The 27,620-nt window shown below is 40.2% G+C and overlaps 1 protein-coding gene across 1 annotated transcript; it reads right to left on the minus strand.

The window, feature by feature from the left end:
• Positions 1-1,151: 1,151 nt before the first annotated feature.
• LOC117791827 (neurogenic locus protein delta) lies at positions 1,152-26,509 on the minus strand. Its single transcript, XM_034631723.1, is given in 7 exon segments — positions 1,152-2,046; positions 2,049-3,784; positions 6,174-6,228; positions 9,586-9,834; positions 15,396-15,462; positions 19,288-19,599; positions 25,560-26,509. Coding segments are annotated over 7 exon segments (2,628 nt in total). The 5' UTR covers positions 25,617-26,509; the 3' UTR covers positions 1,152-1,894.
• Positions 26,510-27,620: the final 1,111 nt, after the last annotated feature.

Consider the following 27,620-nt stretch of genomic DNA (forward strand, 5'->3'; position numbering starts at 1 on the left):
TTTAATTACTAGAATTTCATAAAATTGTTTAGACTAAATCGTAAGTACAACACTAAATTACAATTGTATGCATGTAACTACAATTTTTAAGATTTTCATTTTGTATAAATATGTTTATTTAAGGTCTTATATACTTTTTACAATCTGACGCGTGTATTTGTGATCTTTTTTTTTGGATTTTCATTTTCTTTTTTGCAATAAAAATATAAATTACTAAAAACGACTATTTAAAAAATTAAATATTTATAAAAAAATATATATATTTATATTAAGATGTATGTATGTATATAGGCGGTCTAAGCATATATCATGTATGAGCGTAGATAACAAAATGATTTATAGAGAGAGAACTTTAAGTATTTACAAAATTACTTGAGATAAGTATTGATGAGCGCTGATTTTTTCGTGTAGAGTTTTTTAAGTAGCAAATGTATAAAAAATATATATATGTGTATTATTATTTTTTATCTTTTTTTTTTAGCACTTTAACAACTAGTTTTACACTAACGAGGAACCATTTGCAATTTAACTGTAAGTTTGAAGATTTAATTTTGATATTTTGGAATTTCGCAAACAGTTTTCTTGCGTTTAATGGGTTTGAGATCAAAATTAAATGTAAATAATTGTTTGTTTGTTGAGAATAACAAAATAATTATAAGACTATACTGTTCTGAAGACTTTCAAACATACAATATTATTAATATGTAGGTGTATATTGATGTGTTCTGTTTTTTCATTCAATTTTGTTTCTTGATTTGAAATTTTCATTTTGTATCTGATAAATTTACGCTTAAGATTTATAAATTCAATACATTTCGTTTATAACTATAAATAATTACTGACTTAATTTGCTTTAAATAGCTCCAAATTAAAAAAACTGCCAAAAATAATATAAAAAAGGTTTAAAAAAACAAAAAAATTGTATGAATTTAGAATTGTGTATAGAGTGTAAATTATAATTAAGAACTTATAATAAGAATCACTAAATGTTTTGTTTGTCTTCGCTTGTTTGTCTGTTTAGGGTTTTGCCTTTTTATGCTAATTAATTAAGCTAGAGTTAAATTTAGTTACACTTTCTATTTATATATATATGTATTTTAGACACTAAACTTAGAGCGCGAGATAGTCAATTTTTAAGTTTTTTTTTTAACGTTTTTAGTATTTTTGTGTTTTTCGTATATCCGATTTATCTATAATTACTATATACAAAATGCTTGCGCGTCAATGAGGAATTTTCTGCAATTGTTCATTTAATTTGTAAATTTAATTAATGCTTAAATTAGTTGCTATTTAAGTGTAGAGTTCTTTTTCTTGCGTTAAGTATTATTTACAATTTATCGCAACTAAATGAAAAATAATAATAATAATAATAATTGAAGCAGATTTTTCAGTAACATGCAAAACGTCAGTGTAGAGTTTATCGTCCAGTGTAGAGAATTTATTAAGTATTAAATTTTTTGTGGTGGCTGCGCTGGCGCTTTGTCTGTTTATTGGTTTATTTGGTTATTGGCCAAGTTTACAAGCCGCAGCCAAGCGCCGTTATTATGGTCAAGTGTGGAGAGTTTTTCATATTTTTGGATACAATTCAAACAATTTTAATTGCATTTCTTGTGTTACTTTTATAAATGTGCGTAGTTTAAATACAATTTGAGAACTTTATGCTTACGTCAGTCCATGCGAAAACTAAAATGTTAAGTTAATAATTACAAAATACAAATTTTAATAAAAATTGATTAAATAAATGTTTGAGTGTGTGTGTGAGTGTAGAGTTAAGCTTGTTACAATAATGACGACTGCACTGCTTCAATCAACAACAAAGCCACAATTAAATGTGGCTCATTTGGCGTCTCTCCCTCTCTCTCTTTCTCTCCTTCTAGCTTGCTGCAGTCTTTGTTTACATGTGCGGCGTACCGCAGACCACTGTGCGCTGCGTCGTCGCCGCACCGCTGCCCGTCGCGGAGGCAGCGGCCATCAGCTGTGAGGAGCAGGCGCCTGCCACTCCTGCCGCGGCCAGGGATGGCCAACGTTGGCTGCAGTACGATCCTCGCCGAGCACTGAGATCCTCTTACCCCCCTTGCCCTCGCTGGCGCCCGTTACCGCGCCCGATCCGCTATAGTCTTTGGTTGAGCCGACGCCCGCTGTCGACGCCGCTGACGACGCAACGCCAGCGTTCGCTGCTGCTGCCGCTGCTGCTGCGCCCGCTGATAGCAACTGCGAGGCACGATGCATTAGCGTGGGATCAGTGTTGAGTTGCTTCTGCGACTTGGCCCGCTGCAAGGGCGCAATTTGGCCAACGCCGCAAAACTCCGAGTTGGCATTGTTGTCCGCGGCAGCGGCATAATTGGCCAAGGCGCCCGAATACATGCGGCACTCATCGGCTGCGGCGGCAGCAGCTGCAGCGGCTGCCGAGGCGCAGATGTTGTTGACCGACTTGTCCCACGTGTTCTTGATGATGTTGGGATTGCTGTTGTCAAAGGTCAAACCACCGCTGCTGCCCCGCTTGACGCCCAGTGAGCCCGGTGGACAGCCCATGCCCATGCCCACGCCCACTCCGACGCCCCCGCCCACGCCGCTGCCGTTGTGATGCATTGTGGCCACCGCGTTCTGTTCGTTCTGCTTGCGCGCCTCGGCGTCGTCCTTTTCCTGGGCGCGCTTCCGCTTGCGCTTCATGCAGAAGACGACGCAGGCGGCGATCACGGCCACCAGGGGCATGGCCACCGAGAAGATGGCGATGAGCACGACCTGGGCATTGGTCAGTCCGTCGGCACGGGCCTGAGTAGTGGCACCGTACTGATGGGCATCGTAGGTCACCGAGTCGTAGGATTCCTCATCGCACTGCCGGCCACGGAAGCCGTTGGCACACACGCACTCGAAGCTGTTGACGCGGTTCATGCAGGTGCCGCCGTTGTGGCACGGCCGGCTGACGCACTCGTCGATGTCGATGGAGCAATCCTTGCCGGTGAAGCCCGCCCGACAGGCGCACTGATAGTCGTTGTTGAGATTGGTGCAACTGCCGCCGTTGGCACACGGCTTCGTGAGGCAGAGATCGACGCGACTGCTGCAACGTGGTCCATGGAATCCGGGCACACACTGGCAACGATACTGGTTCAGCATGTCGATGCAGGTGCCGCCATTCTGACACTTGTGTCCCGCACAGTCGTCAATGTCCTGCTCGCACTTTCCGCCCGCGAATCCCTTGGGGCAGACGCACTTGCCACTCGGCTGACAGCTGCCTCCGTTCTGGCAGGGATTCGGATTGCAGTTGTCCAGATGCAGTTCACAGGTGAGTCCGCTGTATCCACTGGGGCAATCGCATTGAAACCCCTGCTTATTGTTGTTGTTGCTGCTGCTGCTCGTATTGTGGCACTTGCCCTGGTGGCACGGCTTGTCCGCACAGGTGAGCACCTTCTCCTCGCACATGCGTCCGTTCCAGCCCTGGGGACAGACACACTTGTAGCCCCGCTGCGTCGCCTCGTCCACACAGGTGCCGCCATTCTGGCAGGGATTCACATCCGCATCGCAGGAGCTGATCTCTGTCTGGCATTCGTTGCCAGTGTAACCGGGTGCACATTGACAGGTGTAGAGAGCCTGGCCGTTGTTGAAGCAGGTGCCGCCATTGAGGCAGGGACGATGGTTGGTGCAGTACTGCAGATCCTGGTTGCAGAAGAGTCCGCCCCAGCCCTCGTTGCAGATGCAGTCCCAGGGCTTGATGCAAGTGCCGTGCACACAGCTCGGATACAGGGCGCACTCATCGCACAGTGGTCCTCTCCAGCCCTGTTGGCAGCTGCAAGTAGATCAAGGATAACAGCAAATTAGCAAATGTTGCCAATTAAATACAAAACGGTTTATCGATAGCACAATCTAAGGACACGGACACGCGTTGCCAACTACAATTTAGTTAAATGAGTTTATCGATTGCACATTTGGTGCATCAATGAAATATGCAAATGTGAAAACAAAACAAAAGACAACAAAAAAACGAGAAGTAAGTAAAGCGAACGCTGAACATGACGGACACGCTTATTGCGCTTGCGGCGCTGGTTTACTTTTGAAGTTTTCAGCAAATGCGAAAGCAAGCAAAACGAAGAAGAAGAGGATGGAGAAGGAGACGACGCATCACCTGTTTAGCAAATCACTCACACACATGCATACATGCATGCATAAATCAATACATAAGCACATTTGTATGTAATTGCCTGTGTGGGCGCAGCAACGCTTGGCTGAGTTTAGGGCAAATGCAGAGAGAGGAGAGAGTGGGAAAGAGCAGTAAAATTGCACACATTTGCTTTGGATGTGCACTTATACTGCTCTCTCTCTCTCTCTGTCTTTGCCTACTTCCCCAATGGGATCTCAAGAGATGCCCCCAAGCGGGATATGCGCTTGACAGCCGAGCGCCAAAGGAGAAGAAGGCAAAGTCAAAGGAAAAGACATGTCAACTTGAAAGTCAAAAAAGAAATGAGCACAAAAAGAAACAATAAAATGATGCGATGTTGTTATTTTCAAGTGTGCATATCCGCAGTCAGCAAGAGAGAGAGAAAGAGAGAGGAAGACGCAAATGTTGCGTTTCTCACGATCGAAAGCACAAAATTAATTTATTTAAACGCAGCGCGTTCCACTTTGCGTTGCGTTGCGCTTCCTATGAAACACGCACGCGCAACAAATGCAAACGCACACGCAAAAAAAACAACAAAAACAAACACAACAAATACAAATCCTTCACCCACAAACTCTCAATTGGCAATAATTCAAAGCATATGTAGGTGCGTGTGTGTGTAAGGGGTGGGGGCTTACAGACAAGTGGTAATTGATATGCGTAAGTGTGTACACAAGCAGAAATGTCAAAAACAGCGTTGCCAACTACCAACTGCATAAGTGAGTAACTTATGTATGTGTGTGTAAGTGTTTGGTCATATAACGCGCGCGTTTAGAATTATTAAAATATTCCCACAGAAAGCACTTCAATTTTCAATGGTTTGCTTTTTTTGCTTTTTGACTGAGAGTGGCACACACGCATTTTTGAGCGTAACCGCTTGCGGTTTTTTCTACGAACAATCGATAACTTCGGGTGGGGAACTGAAGTGAAGTGAAAAGGGGGTCTATTTATAAAGCAAACACTTTATTCCAAATCATAAGCATCGTTGTTTTTGTTGTTGTTGTTATTGCTGACCATGATGTGACTGAATTTTGTTTTTTGGCACAATTATTGAACCACAAAATGTTTGATTTCCGTTTATTGGCCAGCAATGCATAAATAATGATCAACATCCGGTTTGAAAACAAAGTGTGAAGTGAAAAGAAGAGAAGAAAGAAAGATCTAAGCAACGGCGCAATTAGCTTTTCTGCATACAAGTTGGCAACGCGAGCGAGGCAACAGCTGCTTTTAATATGAGTGAGATTTGAGCTTGAAATTTCATGCTGAAAATATTTGCGATCGTCGTCAAAAGTGTTGGTTTACACCTTGCTTTGTCATTGTTGTAGTGGTTGATGTTGCTGTTGTTGTTGTTGCTATTTGCCTGCCCTATGAAAAATGTGGGAAAACTTTGTAATTCAATTTCATTTGCAGGTTATGCATTATGTCTGTTTGTCTGTGTGTATCTATGTGCGCATGTGTTTGTGTATTGCTTTTACTTGATTATTTCAGCAGACACTCGAATATAATTGTAATGCAAAACCTCGACAATCAAATGACAGCCAATGCACTCCACACTCCACGAGAGCGAGAGAGAGAGAGAGAGAGAGAGAGAGAGAGCGAGGAACGAAGAGAGCGAAAGACAGAGCGACAACCAAAAGAATTTCTTGTGGTCGCACAAAACGTGCCACTAAATGGCTAAGAGCCTTCAAACGTTTTGTTGTTTTGCCATTGCTTTTGCCCTTTAACAAAGTTGGTAGCAAAAACACAAATAACAACACCGCAAAAGGTGTGTCCAATGACAATTGCTTGGTGGGGGGGAGGAGAAGGAGAAGGTTTAGCAAACAAGCAACAACAACAAAAACGTGCAGCAAGCATAAGCAAAAAAAAAAAAAATTAAATAAAAAATGCTCATCGTTAAACGTTGCCAACTGAACAAAAAAGTACCGCTAATTAGCAACATGCTGCTGGCAATACGCGAGAAATGTGTCTAAGCATCTGTAAACATAAGTTCATATGTATATTGAATTGTATTTGTACTTACTGGCATTCATTGGGCTTATCGCATTGTCCATGTACACAGCCTTTGGTGCATTTGGCTATAAAGAAAACAAAAAGAAGAGGGAAATTAGTTAAAAATTTCAATCAAATTAATTGATATGTTGATTGGTTTAAAAAAATAGTTAAATATCCATAATAGCGACACTTTCTCAACACCTGCCGCCTTTTGAGACAACACGCCCACACGCAAGCGCACAGCGCCCACATTAAATTAAAGTCAAAAAAAAAAACAATAGAGGAAAATAAACTTTCTTTTTCACGCGTTTCGTCGCAATGAAAAGCCTCTAAAAACATCTTTAAATAACAAATAAAAATAAAAGCAAATGAATAGACAGAAAAACAAAAAAAACCAAATAAAAGAAATGGTAAACGCTTTGGCCAAAATGAATCATGGCCCCGAAAACGCCAGTGACTCTCAAACTGTGCGACAGCAGGAATAACTTGTTTCTAATATGCGCGCCCAGGCCAAAAAGGAAACACCACAAAATGAAATAATCCCATGGCCACGAAGAGCTGCAACATCCATAGAGCAGCAGCAGCAGCAACAACAACAAGCTGCCACAAGCGGCCCGAAAACAGATTCCCAAGCTCCAAAAGGTTCGACGAAAGCTTCGATTGTATATTGAAGTGAAGAGAGACAGAAAGAGAGGAAAGAGGAGCTGGAGTTGGGCCAAGAATGTGGCAAACATGTTTCTGGCCAGGCCCAGACCCAGACCCAGACCAAGGAACAGGCACAGGAAGTAGGGGAGTTGGTTTTACGCCCGCCCGCCTTGTTGCAAGCAAGGGTTCTTCTCTAGCTGCTAGAAGAAATAAGAATCGTGAAGATGGCGAAAAAGGCTTCTCTTTGAAATCTGGCCAACAACACAAGACACAAGACGCAAGACAACTCCGGCTTAAAGTTTCATTCAGCAACAGGCATCGAGAGAAAATTGCTGGAAAATCACAAAAACGTGTTCTTCTCCCAATTCTTCTACTTTTTGAGCTGCTCTTTGGGCTGCTGTTGCGCTTTTAATTCCCCCGCACACGCAGATAATATATATAAGCCGTAATATTGGCAATTGGCAATGATTTTTATTACATGGCCAAAAGACCGAACATTGCAGAGCAACTTCAGCTCCACTTTGAAAACGTTCTACGAAAGTGAGTTTGTAGTTGTTGACGTTGTTGTTGTTGTTGTTGCTAGTTGGTTGTTAGCTGGTAGCCAAGTCTGTATTCGTTTCGTGTCTATTTTAAACGTGGCCACGATGGAGTCTAGTCTTGGCCAGGATGGATTCTTGAGTGTGTGTTGTTCACACGCCCGCGAGCGCATGACGCAAACTGTATCTCATGGATGCGATGCTGAGATTAACGATTATCTGCCTGGTATTTACTTTCACTTAAGATTGCCTACAAGGCAAAGTATCTCACAGATACAATTCTATCTTTGGCGAGTTGTTATAGTTTTACAAGCTGACTCCAGCATTTGAGTGAGCTATAAAATGTATCTACCTGGTACAAATGTATCTTTGGCAGCTACAAGTGCATCTTTTGGGCACCCACAGCTGCCATTGCAGCTGGCCCATTCATAAAAACGTAAAACAGCAACAACTTTAGTGCAAATAGCTCATTTCCTTGAAATTAAAACGCACACACACACACACGCACAACAGACAGTTCGATGCTCCATTCAAAACAAAAAAAAAGCTGCAAAAACCTTTTGGTCCAATTTAATAAGAGCTCTCTCACTTCCACATGAGCAGCTTTTTTTATTTTTACTTTTTATGCTTGTGCAGCACGTTTTGCCTTTTTATTTTTGCTGCTGCTGGAAAATAATTTTCGCATAAATGTGTGTGTGTGTGTGCCTTAATTTAAGCTCATTTTTGCGCATTTAACTTGAAAATAAAGTAAAACAACAGCAACAAGAGCGGAAGAGGCAGCTGCTGTGGCAAGTTGCTTAACCGGCAGCAGAAGGACACAAAATTATGTGGCCAAAAAAGAAGAAGATAAAGATGAAGCAGCAGAAGCAGAGAAGGGCAAAAGAGAAGGCGGGTAGAGTCGGAATCGGGATCGGACCACATTTAAGGTGTAATCAGCCGTAGCCAGGCCCTAAAGGAAGTCTTCTTCTATATGTTGTTGTTGTTCTCCTTCTTGTTCTTCGTCTTCTTCTTTTTCTGTGGTTCTCGTCCTCAGCAATGTGCGGCATGCAGACGATCGACAATCGAGGATGAAGAAGAAGAAGAGGAAAAGGAGGAAGATACTCAAAAACGACGTCAACGAGGATGGTACGTCATGATGTTCAAGAAGCTGCTGCGCGTGTGTGCCAGTGTGTGTGTGTATGTGTGTGTGTGTGTATGTCCACACACCACACCTTGAATATGGAACCTGGGGGCCCCTTTGCACTTGGCGTGGGAAGATTTTTGTGCTCTTCGTCAGTTTTGTGCTCTGATTCACAGTCTGTCTCCAAGTGTGCGTTTGTGTGTGTGTGTGTGTCCCTTCCCCACCCCCTGCCCACTGCCCCTACTACACACTCTACAGGTAAATGCTGCCTAGGTAGCTGCTCAACTACTATAAAGGGTCTGTGTCCGAGTTTTGTTGTTGTTTTGCTGCTTCTTTTACTACGTCTTTTTCTTTATTTTGTGGCAGCTTCCTCGTGTGTTTTCATTTTTGGGTTTTCAGTTCATTACGTCGTTTTGTTGCGCCTGTTTGTTCTGCCCCATGCCCCATGCCAAATGACAAATGATTTCTCTACCCCTCTCTCTCCCTCTCTGTCGCTCCATTTGGTAACAAACTTCATTGATTTTTAATTTATTTGTTTGACTTGGATATTTGATTTTTTGAATATATTTTTTATTCAAATTTTTGTCAAATCATCGAAAAGCTACGCATTCACAATATAATTACACTTTTAATTCGTTAGCAGCTTCTTGTCTCCCATCTCTCTCCCTCCCTGTGTTTGTAAATATATTACTGTCTTTTTCTTTGTCTCGATCTTCTGTGTTTTTGTGTACAATCATCTCATTTGATTTGACAAGCAAGTGATTTTCAATAATAATGAGAGTTGTCCGTGAAGTGCGGCACAAGAAACGCGGCACGTTGTGTCCACTTGATAAAGCAACAACGTCAACAACAACAATAACAACATTTACAACAAACATGGCTGAGAGCTTCAGCGAAAAGAATGTAAAAATCATTTTGTGGCGAATAGAGAATGGAATTGAAGTAGTTGCCTCATCTTTGTTGATGCCACTTAATGAGATTTAACAAATATTTAAAAAAAAAAACCCTAACCGGTTCAGAAAGGGTTCGAACCAAGTCTTAAAAACTTTTCCTTAGCATAATTTAAAAACTTAACTTTTTAAACTCAACTACACCACAGCAATCAATGTTAAATCTAAATGTATCTCTAAGATACTTACGTTTCTCGCAGTACGTGCCCTGCCAGCCCGTTTGACAGATAATTTCACCCGTCTCGGAGCATGTGTAATGTCCAAATTGATCATCCCGTGGACGGCAGAGATTGGCACAACCCGAGCCATAATAATGCGGATCGCAGGTGACACGAAAATCATATTCAAGCCATGTGTGCAGCGACTCGGATTTGTTCGTCTTCCACTCCGATGAGACCTCGAGAACTTGTTGCACGGACATTCGTTGGATGAGCTGATCTGAAAAAGATACAAACAAAAAACCATAAACATCAGCATAAAGATAAAGTGTGTGAGAAAGTAAAGTAAAAAAAAAAATATGAAATAAAACAAGAGCTACAGCAAAGTGAAGATAGACCCTAATGAAGATTAATTGGACTCAAACTAACAGTTAAGACGGGGGGAAGGGGCTAGTACGGATGCTGGCGGCATTAAAAGCAGTTGCTTGGAATTTTGGAACATAGAAAGACCGGCAAGAAATCTAAAAAACCAAAACCAATCCCAAACCAAATTCAAATTCAAACTCAAACTGCAATCGCAGTGCAAGTCAAGTGCCGTGGCCAAGATATGTGGCTAAGAGGTAGAAAGAAGAGGCAGCGGAGAGGGTACTTGGTATTTATTTATTTTTTTTTGCTGTGTCTGCAGAGCGGCGGGCGGCAACTGGCAACAGGCAGGCCGCAAGTCAGTCAGCCATGCAACACACGACTGAAAGAGAGAGCGCGATCAAGACAGACAGAGCGAGAGAGAGACGCAGACGACAGTTGCATTTTCAGCTGTTCGACTGTTGGACCGGTCTATTGGATGGCAACTTGTTTGTGTGTGTGTATGTGTGTGTCTATATAGCCACATTATGCCATGGTCTATAAAGTAAATTGCAGGTGCATGACTATTCGAATTGCATGCAGCCAAGTCGAAATTCAACTCAACACAACTCAAAGCCAAAGCGGGCCAAGAGTTTTGTTTAGTTTAGAAATAAGAAGAATGCAAAATAAATAAAAATAATGAAATATAAAAAAAGCTGCATAAATCTCTGGCAATGCTAAAAATGTTACAATATGGTTATGGAACGCGGTAGCCACAAAAAAAAGCAAAAGTTGGCTAAAGATGATCAACAAGATGAGACAGAGTGAAAGTACAAGTGGAATTTGTATTTCTTGCAATGGGAGCAGCTGTTAAACTAAATGCAATTGACAAAGATACCAAGATAATAGAGACAGAGAGAAAGAGAGAGAGAGAGAGAGAGGTAGATGTTAAGTAAAGTTAGGCAGCAGTCTGTGTGCCACGAGTTTGGGGCAAGCGATAAATTACGGCATCGGAATTGACAAGCGCACCAACTGGTTGCCAATAATTTGAGTCAAATAACCAAATACACATATGTATATCCATATCTATATCCAAATAGCAACTAATTAATTACCTAAGCCAAAAATATTTATTACAACAACAAAAATTCTAAGCCAGTTGCAAGTTGGCCAAGTTGCAAGCTTCACCTGACGTGGCAACATGGAAAAACGCTCGCGCCAAGCAACAACATTCCCAAAAAAATGCCAAAACAAAAAAATAAATAAATAAATAAAAAATGAAAAACAGAATTGAATTTTGTGTTGTGGTTTTATTTACATTTGCAATACACACACACAGACACACACACATGGGATTTGTGGCATGACAGGTTATTAGGCGACTTGCCGGCAACGCTTCAAGCGAAACGCACAATTTGACTGCAACTTTTGGTGTCCAGTTTGGCCAGTTATCAAAGTGTGTGTGTTTGTGTGTGTACATAGAAATAAAGAAAATAATGCGCAAATATTTACGCAAAACGGCATTTTTTAATTATCTATAAAAAAGGATATAAAAGAAACACATACAAAGTGAAAAGTTGCATGTGACAACTTTCGCAATTATTGAAAAAGTTTCTTCTATAGACATGATTAATGCACGATCTTTGAGGAAACATCACTATAGCCTTATCAACGGAAAAAATTGACAGTAGCTTTAAATGATATTAATAATAAATGATAAGTGGTGAAACAGGACTTTGGCTTATTAACAAAAATTTCCCTGGTTGGGAAATTTTTTAAGTGCTTTCTTAGACATTAGTAATAAGTGTTCATAGGCAAATTTCCCAAAAACATACCAATTAGGGATATTTTAATATATACTTTATTAGATCTAACATCGCTTTTAAAAAAGTTTCTAGGTTACCTTAAAGCAATTTTCTCGCCTGGGAAATTTGCTAAAATCTTGAAAACAAATGAGTGAAATTTGTGTGCAACAAATTTGCAACAAGAGGAATCTCAAACTTGACTCTGACAGGGGCAAGGCTTAAGTGTAAGGCCTCAACAACTGCAAATATTTAGTCGTCGTTGCCGTTGCGCTGACTTCTGCTAAAGGAATTTATAAAATACCATTTTATCAAGACACACGACGACGCCGACGACAACGGCAGCGGCGGCGGCAACAAGTTTTGTGTTTCTGTGGCAAAGAGGCAAACAGCTCCGGGACTCGCGACTGTTGCTGGGCTGCCGCTTGATCCAATGAGTTAAAATTAAAAGATAAGCATTTTAACAACATCGCCAGCAACAGCGTGCAACAACAACGTGCAACTAACAACTTTGGCATTGGCAGAGATTAATTGGTAGGTAGGGATAGGTGAAAAAAAAAAAAAAACATAACAAAAAAATAAAATAAAAATAAGAAGAACTTCAGCGAAAATCTTAAGAGCATGAGTTGAAAGATTTTCGACGCATCAAGCCAAGAATCACCTTGCACGACGCAAAACGAAGGCGGTCAAGCTGTGTATATGTATCTCCCTCTCTTTCTATCTCTCTCTCTCTCTTTCTCTGTGCCTTCCTCAGGCCAGGCCACAGTCAAAGCTGTGCTGGCAGGCACACAACTTGTGGCCTCTTGCTTGAAGGCAAAACCTGGCGAAAAGGTCGCAACAGTTAAGTCCCGAATCCCTCCTGCATCCTCCCACTCTTCCCCTGCTGTTGCAGCTTGTTGCAAGTTTCTTTTTGTCTGTCTTATTCCTTTTTCTTTATGCCTCCTTTTTCTCCTTTTTTTGTATGTAATTTATGTTAAATGAATATAACAAAAAGAGCTGCTAAACTTGTTGGCAATGCAACGCACTCGAGACAGGCGTAAACTTGCTATGCAGCCTCAAATATGCGGGAGATCGAACAACAGCAACAACGACACTAACAACAACTGCAACAACTTTTAAATAATGAAATTAATCCTTGACAAGCGCGTACAGCGAACAGCCTCAAATTGAAATTGCAAAAGAAGGAAAAGGGGAACGATAAAGATCTATTAGCTAGGGAGCCCGCCATGCACTTGAGCACTAGAGATTCTCAGCAGGATGCCATGTCTCAGACTGATCACAAAACAATTAAAATTCCTTCAAAGGACTAGGCCAAGTTATAAATAGAAAAATATAGAAAAAAAGAAAAAATTCTTCGGAAATTTTGAATAAAAGAAATGTCGAAAAGAATGCAGGTAAGAGATGTAAAGAAATTAAGCAGGTAGCTCAAGCCAGGTGTGTGGGAAAATTCAAGAAGAAAAACGGCCAAATAAAAGAAAAATTCAGAAAAATAAAAAATGAGAAAAGAGAACATTATTGTAAAGAGCTAATGTCCTTGGTAATGGACCACACAGTAGAGACTCGCAATTACTACTTCATATGGCTGTGTGGTCTGTCTCCTTATCGCTAAAGACAATCGAGCTGAGTGGGAATCGGTGCATTGTTTCAAGATGAATTACACGATCGCTGAATTCCTCAGCGAAATAATCAAAGACGACAAAATCCTGCGCCTAGAACTAAAAATTCGTGATATAAAAAAAGACAGACACAAGCCAAGTTAATGTAAATAAGTGAGGATGAGGAGGAATGAGCTGAAGAATGAATCGACCTCAGCACACTTCCGTTCAGCTCCAAGGCAAGCAGACAACAAAGGCGACAAGTCTGCGGCCAGGGGTTGAGTCGTGGTTTATCCCTAACTTGCAAAGCAAAAAAAAAAAAAAACAAGGGGGCTCCGCCCCCTGCTCGCTTCGCTCGCCTACCCCCGGCTCGCTTCGCTCGCGGTGAGGTGCGGCTACAGTCGAGCACGCTCGACAGTAGGATACCCTGAGCCCATGTACTCTTTTATAAAAAGTTGATTGTTGCCCATTTCAATGGGCTCAGGATATCAAAATTACACACGAAACTATGAACAACTTTCGGTTTCTGAAGTCACTGTGCTTATCACTGCAGACTACGTTATTAATGCCTCACTGAACTAATACATCACTCGATTACGATTACGACTTGCGATTTACCAATTTTTCAATTTCTAATTAATTTTAAATAAGTTTAATATAATAAACTTGTTTAAAATTAATTAGAAATTGATAAATTGGTAAAATCGTAATCATCAATCGATGTAGCGTGTGTCAAGAGTAGCCACAAACTACAACTTTGCTCAGCCTGCAATCTGGCAGCACCCATTTTCCTCTCACTCTCTCCACTTACGCAACAAATTCAAGCCTGCCAAAGGCTGCTGCAGTGCGCGCGAAATTTGAAATAAAAGGCAATGTCTAATTTTACGAGATTCTTAAAGCGGAAAATGCTAAGATTTTTTTTACAACGATAATAAGCAGATACTTATTATATATATGTGTAAGGAATCGAAAATATTAATAATTAAAATTATTATTTTGCAGCTTTCAGTGCTCGGCAAAGATGCAAGAGTAGTGCTGCAAAATGATCGCTATTTCTCTCATGCAATTTCATACATACATAGCTATCAGCTTCTGCTGATTTTTGCCGTGCAAAAATACATATTTATATATTAACACAATTATATTTTAATCAAATTGTATATTTGTATATACATAAATTATACATTAACATTTTCATTACATGATATCGATAATATTTTTGCTTATCGCTTAATTCTTATTTGGTACCAAAAAAAAAAAATGGTACTAATTCGTTCTGTCTTTGTGCGCCTTGCATACAAACGTGAACATGCTGTCTCGCTCGTTTGATTTGCCATCCAAATGTAATTATTCAACTAAATCTAAATTCGAAATAACTTCTTTATTTATGGGTCTATCGCTTTGAAATTTTCAGGGTCGTTTAATACGCATACTTCTCAACTGATTGTTCAGTTAGGGAGTGCTATGTCAAAAATTGCGCCTGTAAATAGTTTTTTTTCAATTTGTGGGCGAAGGGGGCGTGGCATCAAAAATTGGAAACAAACTTGACCTGCGTATGGTATTCACAAACCTGCATTCCAAATTTGAAGTCTCTAGCACTTACAGTCTCTGAGATCGACGCGTTCAAACAGACGGACAGACAGACGGACAGACGGACAGACGGACAGACGGACAGGGCTAGATCGACTCGGCTGTTGATCCTGATCAAGAATATATATACTTTATGGGGTCTGCCACCCCTCCTTCTGCCTGTTACATACATTCTGCCAAACACATTATACCCTTTTTTGCCCATTTTCAATGGGCTCAGGGTATAAAAATCAAGCAAGGGTTATTTAAAACCATTCAATGTGCCGGAAATCTTATACAGACACACACACACACACACACACTCTGATGAGTGTGGCAAGTGTTGAGCTTTAGTTAGTTGCGTTTAGTTGAAAATGAAACTAGAAATTTGAGTAGATCAGGTGTCCAGGATCGATCGGTAGATCGTTGATCCTGTCGATCGACAGGCAGGAAGCGACAGTTATGAATAAGGAAGCAATAACTGTGTCACAGGATATTACAGGATATGAATTTAATAATGATGTTGTACTTACTGTTGGAACGCGCATTAGCGCTGTTGTTCGTATCATGCCAGGCCTCAACGATCAGCGTAAAGGTGCCCTGTAAATAAAGAGAGAGAGAGAGAGAGCGAGAAATTAGAAGAAAGCACATGAAAGAAAGTTCATTTATTGTTATTAACAACAAAGAAGATGCATCAGTTTGTAGTTTGTAGTTTGTAGACGGGAAATGAACAGTTTTGTCTAGTTTCGTCAAATCTATCACTTATAAAGATATCATCTGGACCATAACTAACTTAATGGCTAATGGCTCGAAAGCTTTTACAAATCGAAATACTCAATCCCCCTATCGCAGTCTCACAGCCCACAAAGCTCATTATAAACAGATTATGACAGCACCAAAAACATGCTCAAAGTAACGCCCACAAGACTAGACTAGACCAGACCAGACCACATCCACTCCAATTCAATCCAATCCAATCCAACCAGACCAGAGACCAGAGCCACTAATGCAATCGAGTGCAAATGCAAATGCAACTTGCAACGTGCAACTGGCAGCGCCCTCAATTCACACTTGATTACAAATGCAGGGGAAGGCAGGGAGGTGGGTAGGCATAAAAAAAACCGGCAGAGATGACACAAAATCCAAATCCGAAATGCATATGCGTATTGAGAGTCTCAGTTCAAGTCAATTCGAGAGACCAAAACTTTGCAGAGGTGTCTCTAACACTAACACTTGGTTGGGCGTCAGATTGCGTAGCTCTCTTGGCTTTAACTCTTTCAGTCAGCATTGCGTTGCATGTAAATGACTAATTTTTGACTAACTTTCGATTGCGACGAAGCTGCGATGTTGCGTTTTTTGTGTGTCTCTCAGTCTGTGTGCTTGTGTGGGAGTCAGATGTAGAATTAATTTAGTTGATAAGGCCCCGTTTGACGATTGATTGCATAACCCCAGCTGCTTGTGCTGAAGTGCTTCGAGTGTTTGAATGGAGTTGAGTGCATTTGGTGTGGCCAGACATTGAAAATTGCATTCGCAAATACACATAAAGTTGATGGGCACGACAGGAAACAAATCAGACATTGATCATCATCAGACGGTTTACAATGGCCAAATGAAATAAATGAATGAATCAATTGAATGATACAATGGTTTATTGCCATTTTTGTCTTCTTTTTATTAACCATTGGTTTTCAGAATCGTTTTAAACTCTATATGGAAAATTTCACATGCGAAGGAAATTTAATTTAAGGACAGTAAATATAATTACCCAAAAGGGTAATTTTAGTTTAACGCCCGAAATGCATACTTAGAACAATAAAAATGTGGTAAAACTCATCTGGGCAACTTTATGAAAATTTCCCAGTTGGGAAATTTAAAATATTGTTTGCAACGGCTTGCGGCAAGTTCTGTAAGCAGCGTGTTACATTATTATGAGTTATGATGAAAACAGCCATACATAAAATATATAAGCAAACATAAAAATGTATTAATGTACATATGTATGAGCTCCAAAAATAAATAAGCGACATCCACACACAAATGTAAGCTGTGCAACGTACGTGTATCGCGTGCAACGGCGCTGTATATCAACGTCAATATCTGCAGCATAGGGTGAAGTGCATGCCAAATGCATAGGGCGCAAGAGTAGGAGTGGTAGCCACGTAGCAACAGAGACAAGACAAGACAAGACAAGACAGGAGAAGAGAAGACACCCGCAGACGGACGGCGGGACGGGGATTGACACACAGACAGACAGACAGAAGTAACAAAGTTCAATACACAAACAGCCACAGACAACGATGAGGAGCGTCAAAGTTGCTGCTGTTGCCGCGATCCGTTGACTATTTTTAGGCACAGCTGAAGGAGGAGTGGCGGATAAAGCGGGTCGGGAGGGTAGAGCGTTGTGTGACGACTCCGGCAACCCCCTATGCTGCTGCTGATGCAAAAAAAAAATAAAGGGAACACATCTCTCTGGCGTGCTGTCAGGCATGCGTGCCCCGTGCCCATCCCGTGCTTCGTTTTAATTAAGTGCAACATTAAATTAGTTGATGCGACCGGTCGCGTCTAGTCGTTTACTATAATTAAATTTATAGTTTGACCTAGAAATATTTGAGGTTGAAAGTGTTTAGCTCTATTTTCAGCATTTATTTGATTAAAATAGACAATTTCCTGTTCGCAAATGTCAATTATAGACAAATACCGAAAGAAATATAAAGAAATTTCCCTTCTGCTTGACAATTATAGAGATGAGAACACTCATTGATGTTTTGTAGTTCAGCATTTTGGGTTTGTATATTTTCCATTTCCATGAAAAGAATATATTTGGCACGTGCTCTGCAGAAAATTTCCCCATTTGGGAAATATTGCTAATTACATTTTTCATGCATATTTATGCATACTTTTCACTTAGCCCGCAGCAAGAAATGATAAAATGTATGCAACTTACACATTTCACGTGCCAACATCTAGCTGTTGAGTCTTCCCCCAGGGGAGGGAATGACAGGGGGATCGTAACGTAGCATGACTTTGCCACTTTAAGCTAGACATACACACACATACATTCATGTGTGTAATGATAATAATAGTGACGCTGCACATGCGCGGCAGCACAGCAAACAATTAGGAAGTAAAGTGTATACACAGAGAGGAGAAAAGCAAGAGCGAGATGGCAAGAAGGGGGCAGAAAATCCACCCCTTAAGCAGGCCGCACACGCTGCGGGCGAGCTGACAACAGCAGCAGCAACAACAACCGCTTGAAAAATACGTTACAAAATGCAAGCGGGTTGCCGTTGCAGCTTGAGTAACTTTCAGCACAAGGTAAGCAGTAAGCGGCAAGCGAGCTCAGCATGTGGGGTGAGTTGGCAACGCGAGGAGGGCATCAACATTCGGTATACCAAATGTGCCCGTAATACTCTCGCATTCATTATAATTAAGAAATGCAAGGCATGCTACCTCTCCACCATATATTACTTAGCCACTCGAGCATAAAAGGTGCGCAGAAGTCTTCAAGAGAAGAAGAGAAAGAAGAAGCAGAAACTAAAGAATTTGGTAGCAGTATTTAATTTTTTTTCTTTTTAAAGCATTTTATTAAGCAAACACGTGCAATGGAAGGGTAGTTAGAATATGACTTAAATAATCAACTAAAAAGTTACATTCTAAAGCATTTAAAATTTGAAATGTGTTTGCTGTTGTATTGAGTAAAAATTGAGCTGCACTTATATAATTTGCTAATTTATTCAGTTAAACTATCTCAAATTTATTTGAATTTTGGTGCAGTAGGGTAAATCTGTTGAAATATGATCAAAAGTCAATGGGAGTGTCTTAAAAAGTAACGTTAGTTCTTCAGGGGTTGATTATAAACAGAATTTACAGAACCAAAACGGTAGCCAGCGATCTGGAAATTGTCGCTGGTGGTGCGCGGTGCGGTGTGTTGTGTTGTGTTGTGCTGTGTTGTGCTGTGGTGCAGTGTGGTGCGACGCGGCACACGCGTTTTTCAGCGCACTTTAATAGCCGACAGATGTTTGCGCCAACAACCCTTGACAAGGACACAGAGCTACGTTGAAGCTACGGGCGGAAACACAAACATATACATACACATGCCACATCTCAATAGAGAGCGGAAGAGAGTGAGAGTGAGAGAGGAGAACTGTGCTATAAAAAGCCCCCAAACAAATTAGCAAGAGAAAAGAAAAACAAAAAGAAATAAAATGAAATTACACTGAGCTGAAGAGACATCACTGAACATTTTATTGACTGACTGTGCGAGTAAGTAAGTTTTTGAGTGGGGAAATGGGGCATGGGGAAAATGACTCTGACTCAGTGTGTTGAAATTTTAGGGATATATCTAAATATAGATTTACAGACTAGCATATATATTTGGTTGTTATCTGTTGTGGGATCGGATCACTAGATCGGAACATTACTTACCGGCCAGGCAAAGTTGAAGGCGAATTGTATGGGATTCGTAAAGCCCTTGTTCTGAAAGCTTTGCGCATCCGACAAATTGAAGGAGTTCTCGCCAAGTATCGGCGTCACAACATCACCATACGTGCACTGCGATGTTGTATCTATGGTCGCTTGATAGTGTTTCAGACAGACGCGAAACCGCGTCTTGCATGTGCCAATGCACTTGCCCGTCGTCGCATCCGTTTGCCCACTACAACAATGTCCCTCATTGTCGCGTCCATTCTCATTGCTGAAGTATTTAAGGCGCAATTCAAAATTGCCGGAACTGTGAACCTGCAGGAGAAACAAAGGAAAGAGAGAGATTGCATTAGTATAATCAAATTAAAAACCAATTCATTTAAGTTGACACGATCGAGTTCGAGATCGCGTTCGTTGTTCACAGACACATTCATATAAATCAAGAATGCAGCATCTCCAACATGAACAATAAATCTTTCAACATGGTATTTCACCGAAAAAAAAGGAGCTGAAAATAACTGAACGTGGAATTTAACTTGGTGATCTGCAAAAGCAAATACCAATATCGAGTAGCAATTTGGCTGCAGATCGCGCAAAGGCAAAAAGAGACCCATGCAAAGGACAAAACTGGCTTATGAAATACAATATTAAGTCTCAAGAACAACGAGGCAAGTTAAGGCAAAAGCAACAAATGCACAGCAAGCGGTCGATTTTTCGACTTCGTTTCGATCTTTGGGGTTACACGTTAACCTGAGTCCAACTTTAATTCGATTCGTTTTGAAGCGCCGCCGTTGAACGCATTTGCATATTTAGATTTGCAAATTTCTTTTGATAGTCGTCGACATTGTTGTCGTCATCATAAATTTCTCAATTAATTTAATGTTGTGATTTAACGACTCTAGGTGTGAAGCGAATTTGTAAAATAGGTCAGCGCGTGTAAACAAATTGATAGTTTGACATTTAATAAAATTTCCCCTAATAGGAAACTTAGTTAATCGTTTGTTGTTGATGTGACAAGTATAAAAATATACTTTGTTAAATCGCTTAATTGAGTTGATTAAAAATTGTCCCTCATTGGGAAGTTTATAGGGAAATTTGTATAGGTGCATTGCTTTGTTTGGTGCGTCAAGTGTATATGGACTTTGCTGGAGCACTTAAGATATATAATTATGACTTCAGAGGTATCCATAAATGGGCTCTCACACACACAGCCCACTAACATAAAACTCTCAATATGATAGTACAACAAGGCAATGCCCAAAAATAGGCGCTCTAGAGTTATTGCTCTGATTTCTGTTGCTGCTGTTGCCCGTTTTCTATAACTGTTCGGCAATTAACATTTTAACAACAACAAGTGAAGCTTGTTAAAATGACAATTTAATTGTTAACAAGACATGAGCAGAGAGCACAGACAGACAGACAAACAGACAGATAGGCTGACAGAGCAGCAATCGGTGCTCCACATGTGGTGGCTTGGGAAGCTTTTATTGTTTATGTTGCTGTTGTTGTTGTTGCTGCTCTTGCTGGTTTGCTTCATCTCTTTGTATGAACATGGGTGTTTAATTGCTCAATTAAGCAGAAGTGCGTCTGATGTTGCCTCTTCCCTCGTCTTCTTGCGATGCTGATGCCCCTTTCAACGGGCAGGTGTAATCCGTTGGGAGGGGGCACTAAAAGAAATAAAAGAAGAAGCGTGGCTACCACAATACGATATGTAATCTTAAAAAGGGAAACAAGAAACACAATACAAAAAAATTAAAGTGTAGCAAAGCTGCTTAACTAACATTTAATGAGGCTTGGCGCTAACATTTATCAGACTCCTCTGTAATTGTCAGCGCAATTGAGAGAAATTGTAAAAGAAGGGCTGATAAGATAATGAAATTATAAATGTTTTAGCAATTTCAATTACAATTGCAATTGCAGCAGAAATGCAAACACTTTATAAACCTTGTACAAATCAAACATACAAAAAACTAAAGAAATGAAGCAACAAAAAAAAAACGCCCAAGATACACGCAAAACTAAAGACTTAAGCAACAAACGCGCAGACAAATGCAAGCAGCAGGCGCAGACTGAGACGTCGACGTCGACGCCAGCAGTAAAGACGACGGCGAAGCTGCTGAGCTACGTACAACAAAACGTGTATTAATAAGCAGCAGGCCAACAACAAAAAAATGACTAAGAAAAAAAACAAAAACAAAACAACACACGGCAAAACGGACGCAAAAGAGCAGCACAAAAAGAAGCAGCAAGCAGCAGCAACTGCGACGTCGCGTCGACGACGGCGACGGCAACAGGCAGTCGGAGAAAAACGTTGAAAAAAATGTACAAGTAAAACCGAATTGTTTCCCACGGCATACGATTTTGCCGGTCAACATTGATGGTTAAAACGAACAAACGAACGAACGTACGAGCAAACGAATGAACGAACGAACGAACGGACGAACGAACAGAGCGCCAAAGTGACAGAACGACACGACGCGACGCGACGCTGAGTTTAGTCAGAGGCGCAGCAAAAGGTGTAAGCAGCAAACCAAACGCCAGGTGAAGAAGCAGCCACAGAGAAGTGCAATGCATGCAGAGCTCGCCATGTTTAAAAGAGCGAGCAGCAAGAGCGGGAGAGCTAGGCAGGCAGACAGACAGTGAGAGAGCGCGTGCAGAGAGCGAGAGAGCGCACAAAAGCCCCATAGCTATAACAGTTTAGCGTTTGTTGTTGTCAGCTGGTGTTGAAGCTGCAGCAGCAGAGCAGCAGCAAGCAAAGCGAAAGAGCATCGTCAAGCGCAAAAAAGAGCAAAACGTGACTTAAAAGTGAATTGAAGTGTTGTTGCTTTTTTTTTGCTTGCTTGCTGCTGCTGCTGCTGTTGTTGTTGTTGTTGTTGTTATACTCCATAAAGTGCAGCTGGCAGCTGCTGCGGAGAGCGGCTAAGAGCGAATAAAAAACAAGTTTTCAACGGCGCTTTGAAGAAGATCAGTGCAAGCTACAAAAAAAAATGGAATAATATAAGAAAAAAAGAAAAGAATTAATAGACGATCAGCAATGATGCGTTGCTGATTCTGAGACAGAAGACAAGAGACCAAAGCTGAATTAATAAAAAAAAAGCTCGCATAAAAGAAATGTTAGAAACAGCAATAAGCGGAAGGAAGGTAAGAAAGAGGCAAGTGCAGGGCAAAGGAAAAATACAGACAGACTGAGTTGGAGATGGGCAACAATTTTATATGCAACAAACACACACACGCACACACACATATGCATAAACAAAAAGAAGAAGAGATAAACAAAGGTGCAGGCAGTTGTCAAAATATGTACAAAGCAAATCAATTTGCATAACACTGAAACATTTACACACACACACACACACACACGTGTTTGTTGGGAAGAAACAAAGCGCTGCAAAGATTGAAGATGTGCAATGACAGAAACCACAATAGTTTTGTCCAACAATTTGACACCATTTTAATGTTTAACATATTTTCTCACACTTTTTTCTTTTTTTTTGAGGGGATAGTAAAAAAAAGAGAGCTAAGCATAATTTCCCAAGCAGGGAAATTCGCTTAAGCCTCCCACACAAAATGCAGCGAAGTTTTCCAAGCTTTCGTCAACATATTCATGAAATATTTCAAAGAAAAATAAATAAAAACTTGTTGCAATCTGAATTCATAATTATTTTTGTCTCTCTTAATTTTATTATATTTTTATACACTTGTTATAGTTCTTTTGTCTTGTTTTGCCTTCAACTATGAACTTTATTACGCTTGAAGAGCTTTTGGGCACACATAAATAAGAAGCAGCAGAGGTGGAGGAAGAGTGAAGGAGAGTGCGGAGAGAACTTGAAAGCTGAAAGAGAAGGGGCGGGAATGGGACGGGAATAGGAATATAGAAGGGAAATGGGAAGGGAGAAACACTTGTTAAGTGTTAGAAAATAGTGCGTTGCATTGTTTACATTTTGCTTGACTCAGTTTGCTCAGTTAGCTGTTGGTTTTTACGAGCTATGGTAAATTTATACTGTATATATGTATATGTATATATGAACGTCAAGACGTAACTGTGATCACTCAGCCCTGACGCGACCAGTTAAGACTCCTCACACCCCACTCTCCACTCCCCGCAACAAGCACTTTTCATTTGCCATTTCCACGTCAACTTACAATGACTGCCTGACTGACTGACTGACAGTTTGAACGTTGTGTATTACACACACACACACACTCACAACTATCTGAGCACACGCAGTTTACAGGTGTTTGTTTAGCAATTGCTACTCTACACTGAGAGAAAAAGAGCAAGAGCGAGAGCGAGACAGCGTGCCCTTTGGCTCTGCTACGTTGTTTATTAATCATTTAAATTCATCATTACAATAATCAACCGTTAACAACGGGCTTGGGAAACAGTTATAAGCGCAAGTGAAACAGCTTCTGTGTGTGTGTGTGTGGGAGTCGCTTCTTATTTTTCCATCCCTCTTTCACCTCGCTTAGCTACTGATACTGCTCCCACACACACTGCTTTTCTAAATTGCAATTAATTATGTTATAAAGTGTGCAACAAAGACAAAAGCTAAAGAAAGATGAAGCAGAGGGAGCGACAACTGCGTCATTCATTCACTTATTCATTCATTCAGTCAACGCTGTCTCAATGTTAATATGAAAATTGCACGAAAACAGAAAATAAGATGAAGAGCAAGCGCAACAACAATTACTGCATGTCGAGTATGACGATAAACAGATAGACAGACAAAAAGTACGGTTATTTGATAGTTAAATGCCAGAATAAATGAGTAACAACTAAAGACTCAAAGAGAGAGAGTGGGGAAGAGAGCGAGCGAAAGCTATCAATGCTAAGTTCTAATGCTAAGCTCTGACTTAAATAAGTGCTGCCAGACAGTCAAAAGTGTATATAGTCTGTAGTCCTGCTGGGATCGCAGCAACAGCTGCACTTTCTGCTCTGTTCCAAGTTCAACTTGCACAAATTTCAGCTGTTGCAGAGACTCGAGACCGCAGGAGGTTTCAAGTCAGTTTTTTTCGAGTGCTGTTAAAATTAGCAACTAAATGGAAAAGAATGTAAAACAGCAACAAAAAACAAGAGCAAAAGTAAAGCACGCAATGTGTCAAAGCTGTGGCGAACCGACAGACACACGGAATGAGGAGAATGGGAGAGTTGCAGAGAGCAGAGCCACATGCAATGTGGCCGGGGGATGCTGGCGTTAAAGATCAATGAAAGAAGCAGCAGCAGAAGCAACTAAATAAAAACAACCAACAGCCGCCGCCGCTGCGCATGTGTCGACGACGACGACGACGACGACGTCAACGTTGACGTTGACCTACGCAAAGTGTAGCCAAAAAGGCTCATGTAAAAAGCGCATGCAAAAATGTTGACAGTGGCAGATGTTGCCCATTTACTGTGCCTGTATTTGTGCCATCAAGTTTCATATTGAAATCGAGCAGCTTCTTGTTATTTTTTTTCTCGTTTATTATTTTATATTACTTTATATCTTTGAGGCATGCGCCGTTGGTGGTAATTTTTTTAAGTCTCTTTAAAGGCTTTTGAATTTTCGGCATGGACCTGTTTGACAATCGAAAAATCCAAAACTAGTTTTCACCTAAAATATTCCAAAAGCGAAGGGTGTTGCCCTTGCAAAATCATCCCCTGTTTGCTCAGCTGTTCTATAAACCAAAGGGGAGTAAACTGAACATATCAGATTACAGTGATCGCTAGGAATTCACTATTTTCTAGATGCGGAATTACCTTATACTTTTATTTTTAAAACACTCAAATATCTCAAAAATCATTAAAACAAAAAAATTCAAGTTTATTGCAACATTTGAATTAAACTGAAAAGTTATAAATCCAGCTATTTCAGAGTTATAACCTCTCAGCAAATTGTACTAAAAAAGATAATTTAGAATGTAAATTGTGTTTTTATGGAGTTAAATTAAATAATTTTTTTCCCTAACTTTATAAATTTTTGACTTTCAAAATTCATAATTGATGCGTTCTCCTACATCAATTAAGCCGCCAAACTCTAAAAATCGCTAATTGCTGTCTGTCTGCTGATTGTCGCCAGGCTGGCAACGCCAAAAGCTCTCCCCTACACACATACATGCTTGCAAAGCGGCAGCTGCAAAACGCAGGCGCGCCTGTGTGCGTGCGTGTGTAAAGCGGGAATTGCCGAAAAAAAAATACAAAGTCAAAGGAAATCCAACAACAAGTTGCTGCTGCTACAAAGTGAATGTAATAAATGTAAGGAGAAGAAAGGAAGAGGAGAAGAAAAATTAAGGCTCACCTGCACAATGACTGTGGAGCAAATAAATGCGGTTAATAAACATTTAATCCAATGCATGTTTATTGTTGTTGTTTTTGTTGCTGATGTAATAAAACAAAATACTGTTTTTGTTTTTGATGTTGTGTGTGTGTTATTATTAGTGTAATAATCCTTGTGGAGCGTTGTTGTGGTTGCTGTTGTTGCTGCTACACACGCACATACACAATTACAACACGAAAATATAAGTTTATTGTATTTTTGGCAATTCTCTTCTTTCTTTCTTTTTATTTTTTATTTGATTTGCAGCTAACTGCGGCACATGCTTTGGCAATTTGTTGTTGTGTGCATTTTGTTTTGTTTTTATTTGTGTGTGTGTTTTTACTTCTATTTTATTTTACACGTGCACGCGCCACATTTTTGTGAGACGAAATATTCGGCGATTTTCTATTCTTTTTTTTGGCGAATTTTCGGCCTTCTCCTTCACACGCACGGCGGGGTGAGGGTGGGCGAAAGGGGAGGCAAAAATGCCGCTAGTAAATTTAATTTCTATATAAAAAACGCACTCGATAGCGCCATATAGACACACACACACATAGACACATGCAAAAATTGTATTTGCCTTTCGATTTTCGATATTCGTTTTGAATTTGTTATTTACTTAAAAAACCATTTGAAAAACTTGTTGTTTATACACTTTTAATTGAATATTGGCAATAATTTGACAAATTGCCTTTAGACACACTTAATTCATATATAATTATTAGAAATTTAAGTAGCACATTTATTTGGAATTTATGCGTTTTGCATTTGCTGCTTGTTTTGTGTTATGTTGTGTTGTTGTGGGCTACAAATATTTGAAAGCGACGCGCGACACGACCGATGAACGATGTGCACGACGTAAGAGCCACAAAGCGAATTGGCGACGAGACAACAAAGTAGCCGCAACGAACCGCACAGCGCAAGAATCCAAAACAGAATGAAAGCAGAAACTATTTTATTTTTTAACTTTGTTTTTAGCGGCGGCCGCACTGCGAGAGAGCACCAAGCAGCCACGATGTCAGAGAGAGCAACGCACGAGTGAGAGAGAGAGCGCACCCGCAAGAGAGCAGTTGCAGCAAAACGTCTGCTTGAGCACACACACGTACACATACACAGTTTTCGTGGTCATCCCTGTAATACATTGCTGTACGTTAGCGGTAAGCTGGGTGCGCCTGCGCGTGTGAACGGGACAGCTGCTGTGTTGCTTGCTGAGAGAAACGCGTTTTGTGTGCTTATTTAGTGCATTTCTGATTAATGTTGCAAGCTGAGCGAAATGTTGCTGCAACATTGTTGCGCTGCCAAACAAGGTGCTTCCAAGCGAGGGAGATTTTTGAATAGAAATAAATAAATAATTACAAATTGAAGAGTTTGGATAAAAACTATAATCAAAATAGAATAACATTTATTTTATGGATTTAAAAAAATTATTGATATATGTAGCCCGCGCAATTCGCTGAAAAGGCAAATGTATGAGTTCTTTTTGAACCCTTATGGTTTATAGAAGGGTTGCTTTATATATGGGTTTTTTTAAAAAATTGTTTAGGGGCAGCAGAGTCATAGATAAGCCACAGGAACTTCGCATAAAAGGATTTTTGGCTCTTTTATAAAACAAGATTTACATGTGAAAGGCATTTAAACAGTTTTTTGGCGCTTAAAAGCGAAAGCAAAAAAATCAAAGCGGGAAGCGGTTGAAATATCAACAACATGAAAAGAGTGGAAGGGCGAGAAAGTAAAATAATATACTTATTATTATATTCTCTCTGAGACTAAAATATTTTAAACTAAACTAAACAATGAAAAAAATTTAAATATACTTTGTTATATCTATAATTGTATAATTTTATGTATAACCAAAACTTTATGATTTTACTTTTAATAACTCTTCGTTTTTTTTTATATTTGAAAAATGATCTGGAATTTTGAAAATTGAAAAAGAGTAATGCTGTTCAATTAACATTAGCAAACATTGTAAATCACCAAGGGAACAGAAGATTGAAGTAGGGGAGGGTGGGGAGTGGTCGTTAGGGATTCTGATAAACGGCC

Source organism: Drosophila innubila (genome assembly GCF_004354385.1).
Source record: "Drosophila innubila isolate TH190305 chromosome 3R unlocalized genomic scaffold, UK_Dinn_1.0 2_E_3R, whole genome shotgun sequence".
NCBI classification, from domain to species: domain Eukaryota; kingdom Metazoa; phylum Arthropoda; class Insecta; order Diptera; family Drosophilidae; genus Drosophila; species Drosophila innubila.